Source organism: Macrobrachium rosenbergii, chromosome 54 (assembly GCF_040412425.1).
Source record: "Macrobrachium rosenbergii isolate ZJJX-2024 chromosome 54, ASM4041242v1, whole genome shotgun sequence".
Lineage (NCBI taxonomy): Eukaryota > Metazoa > Arthropoda > Malacostraca > Decapoda > Palaemonidae > Macrobrachium > Macrobrachium rosenbergii.
The window spans coordinates 39,895,698-39,900,697 of NC_089794.1; the positions used below are offsets into that span (position 1 = coordinate 39,895,698).

General features: G+C 40.3%; 1 protein-coding gene across 1 annotated transcript in view; it reads left to right on the top strand.

Annotated features, from left to right (window-relative positions):
- The window catches only part of LOC136835001 (solute carrier family 7 member 14-like), a 686,661-nt gene that overhangs the window by 634,250 nt on the left and 47,411 nt on the right, over positions 1-5,000 (top strand). Inside the window, exons 5-6 of the mRNA XM_067098012.1 lie at positions 1,200-1,430; positions 4,830-5,000. The exon at positions 4,830-5,000 is cut by the window's right edge and continues 38 nt beyond it. Of these exons, the coding sequence (XP_066954113.1) occupies positions 1,200-1,430; positions 4,830-5,000 (402 nt within the window). The remainder of the gene's footprint in view (positions 1-1,199; positions 1,431-4,829) is intronic.

Here is a 5,000-nt window from a genome sequence, read left to right on the forward strand (position 1 = left end):
GACAATTATAGATAGGAGATACATCAATGCATGGATAAATACGTGTTTATTTCATCATGCGTCAGCATAATTATATACGAGGGGATCACTCAGGCACCTACCCTACTCTGGCGCCAAGATTGTATCTTGCAAGTATGTCACCAGACGTATAAAATGGAGTACGGAAACGGCACATCCACTCGCTAAGAGAATATCTCATTTATACAACAGTACTTACAACAACAAATTTATACAACAGTACTTACAACAACAACAACAACAACAAGGGTATTAGCCTTTTGGTTCATGGCAATTCCTTTGGGTATGAGGGAGCTAGACCTATGATCTTTTCTACCCAGGCTGCGACCCATAACAGTCGATTAACCACTAGGTGCACAATGCACAGCTTAGTTCAACAGCAGCCGCTTCTCATCACCCGCACTGGATCGATCTCAGGTCTCTCGCTAGTAGGCGAGGTCGTTAACCACTGGGCTCTGAGTTACGGGTCATAAATAATGCTCATAATTTCTTTTCTCAGAAATAAATTACGTGAATAAGTGCGACTTTGGGGTACGGGTCCTGTAATGTTATGCGTTACTGACAATTATAATTTCTTTTGTAAATGTGTTATACAGATTTTTCGGAGTGCACACATCGCTTCAAATGTGTAAGGTATCTTTTCAGTTGTCTGTTACTCATAGCTAGTTATATCTCCCTTACAATCAATAACAATTAGTGACTATTGTTGAAGCAATTCTGACTACTCCACATAGATATACTTTTTTTTTTAAATCCTCACAGTGTTCAGGATTATTATTTTTGATAGTGACCCAGGGGGCAATGGAGGTCAACTCGAGGTATGAATAAAAATTTGACAACAATCCATTTATTTGGTTTTGCTTACAAGGAATGTAAAAATCCCGTCGGTTCCTAGCTCTTGCAGAGGGGGAATACTGAGGTAGCATAGGAGGAGCTTTGGGACTTTCGGAATACTATCATGCTCCTAATGAGTCCCAAGTTAGAAATCCTCCTTTCGAAACTTCCAGAGTTACTCGAGGTCAAAGCAAAGTGAAAACAAAAAGAGTATGAACAATAAAGATAACTCCACACTGGGAGAGGAAACGCGATAACACCTTTGGAACTGTGGAGTTGTAATCATATCTTTGGTTTTCTCTTTTCACAATAACCAAGACTTCGGTATATTTTTCTCTCTCTCACAGGTGTATGTTACGCAGAGTTCGGAGTACGGGTCCCAAACACGTCTGGCGGCGCCTACATGTACAGTTACGTGACGGTGGGCGAGTTTATGGCCTTCATAATCGGCTGGAACATGGTCCTTGAGGAGTTGATAGGAACTTCGGCCTGCGCGTGCGCCCTGAGTGCCTGCTTCGACGCCATTTGCAACGGGGCGATATCGTCAGGGATAGAAAAGTCGTTCGGCCGCATATTAGGTGAGTCTCATGTGGAATGTGGCAGGGACGGCCGTCTGGAGTTTCCTTGGGGCCACCCCTTATTTGATTAAAGGTATTTCGTGCAAGTGAATGTGACCGTAACTGGTATCTTGCTTGTCATTAGTCACACTTTCTTTGGTAAATTGAGGTCACCCTCCACACAGCTGTGACAGAATGTCACAGAATCAGTTGTAATAATTTTGTCTGGCATCATCCTTAGACAAACGTTTGTGGTCAAAAATTTAAAATAAGCATAAAAATGTTACGATGAATAAATACAGCAGCACCTTAACTTAACAGACACTCTGGTGGCTTGGCTGTCTGATAAGTAATAAAATCCGTTAAATAACAAAGACGCTACATTTTCTAGACATCTTACAGCTAACAGCAATTCCACACGGTTCCAAACTAAACTAACCTGTACTCTACTCTTAACATTCAACTTAGGAAACTCATTTAAAATCATAGAAAAAATTTATTTTAACATCACAGCTGGTAAGCAGAAGCCCACCTAGTTGAGGTCCATTAAGCGCAGGTGTTACTGTAAATACTAAACCTTTACAAAGCAGGGGCAGGAAATTAAACAAAATGCAGTCTCTGAATCCGTCCTAGCTTGGATGAAAGCCTTTTCTTGAAATAAACGAATCAAAAAAGAATTTGGATAAATAAATTATTTAACCCATTCAAAGTGGTCTCATCTTGGAAGTAGTGAGCGAGAATGTGCAATAAATATGGTCCTGTTTTCCTCTAGAGCCACGGAGTCTTAAGAAACCAACTTGTTGGTAAAAATAAAAAATAAAAATAAAAACTTGAAAACCAGGACATAGATTTACCCTTGCAAGAAAGTACAGAATTAGATTGGTTAAACACTGAATGCCCTGTTGAGGATATGATTGAAAAATAGGACAACTGTGCTATCAAGAAAGTACTATCTATAATATGGTTCTTTTGTGGAATGAGGTGAAACCGGTAAAGAAATGAGTGGATAAAGATGAAAAATACTGTTGAGAAAATACTACGCCCAGATGTTTGCTTTGTGCAGGCATATGTCATTAATCGCAAGAAGCAGCAGAGTGAAAGATCTGATCTATTTAACATTATGAAATTTAAGCTGTCAAGCCAAGCACTGGGGCACTTTCGGCTACTCAGTGTTTAAAACAGTGAAAAGAGAGAGTTAGAGCGGTCGAACGGCAAGGTAAAGAAACCAGGAAATAAAGGAGATTTAGTACAAGGAATTGACAGAAAACCCCATAGTTGCACTACGAAGTAATAGAGAGGTTGGACGGTAAGACTGAAGAAAGGAAGCAGGAATGAAGAAGGTACAATAATAGGCTAAAAAGTGGGTGCAGCCAGGGCCGAACGGACGTTGCAAACACCCTTGGTAAGGCCTACAATGAACTCCATGAGGTGCACGGACGGCTCTATTCCCTTACGTTGGCAGAATGAAGGGGATCGAGCAATACTATCACGATTCTCCGTGCACCTTTCTCTCTCGTCAACAACACAACATCCCTTTCTGAAAAAGATTTCAGTTACATAGAAGTCCATGAACAGCTTTATTTTTTAGAGCTGAACAAAGTCAGTAAAAGCACCACCTGCTCTCAGGCTACTGGCCTAATTCATAAGTAATTTTCAAAGCGTATCTGAAACCGTATGAAACCTTCCTCTGCCCGGTTTCCAACGGTTCGGGTTCCAGGAAGAAGTTCTTGCGCAATTTTTATGCAGCCGAGTTTACTAACCTTTATTTGCCCTAAAGTTTGCCTCGAGGAAGAGAAGGGGGTGAGGGCAGGGGGATAAGAAGAGGTGGAGATAATGAGAGTAGCGGAGATAATGGGGGTATCACATAAAAATTATTATTGTAAAAAATTAGTTCACGGAGACTACTGGGTCATACTTCAGGTTTCAGGTTTCTCACCATCTTCTCCCGAATATCTTTAAATGAAAGATGGGAAATGCAGCAAGGTAAAATTAAAGCAGCTGGACAGCTAAATGAGATGAGAGCAGAGGGAACGGATACTGAGTAAAAGAAGGAAAGCAATGAAGCTAGGGACCAGAGGAGCATTGAGAAGATCTTTTAAGTGCTCAAGGCACAATGCAAGAGTATACGTCCATGAGGAAAAGAGGGATGAATCGAGAGAGCAGTTATTTTCAAGCCTTATAAAAGGAATGACACAAAAGTGGTGAAACAATTGGTACTGTGATGGCATGAATGCCCTCGTGTAGAATATCTAGCTCAGAAAAGAGCAATATACCATAGCTCTGTAATGAACATACATGAAAAAGCAGCCACCTAGGCGTGAAACAAGGCAAACCTGTAGAAATAAGTAAGTCTCTATTAGCATTTCACAAGTAAACCCCAAAGCTGAACACCTGGACTGATTAAGCATATGCATTTAGCATTGGTCTTTGCTACTAAATAAGCAAAAACCATAAGTGTAACCCCCAAGAACCACGACAAATTTAGCGCAAGTAGCAGGTAACAGTCGCAAGTAGTAACTCCTATAGACGAATCATAAGCAATCAGTAGGAGCCCCTACAAGTATTTTACTTAACTGAACCCTTCAAGGCTAGAATAATTAAGCATAAAAGAATCCGTAACGTCCTCTGTTAGTATTGTCTATCAGAAACCCGAAAGGTTTACTCCCTTGTAATCACGCATGTGTAATCAATAAGAGCCTTTATAATAACTGTACAATAGTTAAACCTAAACGTCTACCATTAGAAAGGAATTAGTAACGGTCTCTGTGAGTGGTGTACCTCAGTTAATCAAAAAAGTGAACAGCTAGATGCGGGACAAATCAGCGATATGTAATTAATACCTGCCTCTTATTACTACTGTTTATTAGTGACCCCCAAATGCTGTACCGCTACAGTACAAACATATATCAAGGATATGCAATCAGGACAGCCTCTTTTTGCACATACTGATTATAAATTAACACTGAATGAGGACCCTTAAAAATGATGAACATATATCCAGTCACGACCTCTTTTAAGTGGTGCGCATATGTCGATGCCAAAAGTGAACTGATTTAAGCAAAAATTAAGCACTTATAATCATCAACATCCCATATAATTACCGTGCCAAAATGTAACCCAAAACAGAAACCACAGGAATTAAGCATATATAATCAGTAACACCCTAAAAAATAAGTATATTCAAGAAACCATTTGCCAGTGAAACAGATGTAATCAGTAACAGACTATGCATAAGTAAGCCCCAAGTATCCACCAAGGAATTAGGCAGCCATAGCAAGTAGATCCTCTATAACTACTGAGCATAAAAAAACACAAAACTGGAACAATGAAAGCAACATAAACTGAGCAAATTAGGAACCATTAATAATATCCATCGTTGCCATTTTAATTCAAACCTCATTTCCTTGCTTGCCGTTGCAGGTCAGCCTCCGGATTTCCTGGCGTTTGTGTTCACGTGCATGATGGGCGGGGTTCTCATCGCTGGAGTGAGGAAGTCGGTTCAGTTCAATAACATACTGAACTTCGTGAACTTCCTGGTGTGGGTGTTCATAGTTATTGCAGGGCTGTGCTACGCCGACACCAGCAACTGGA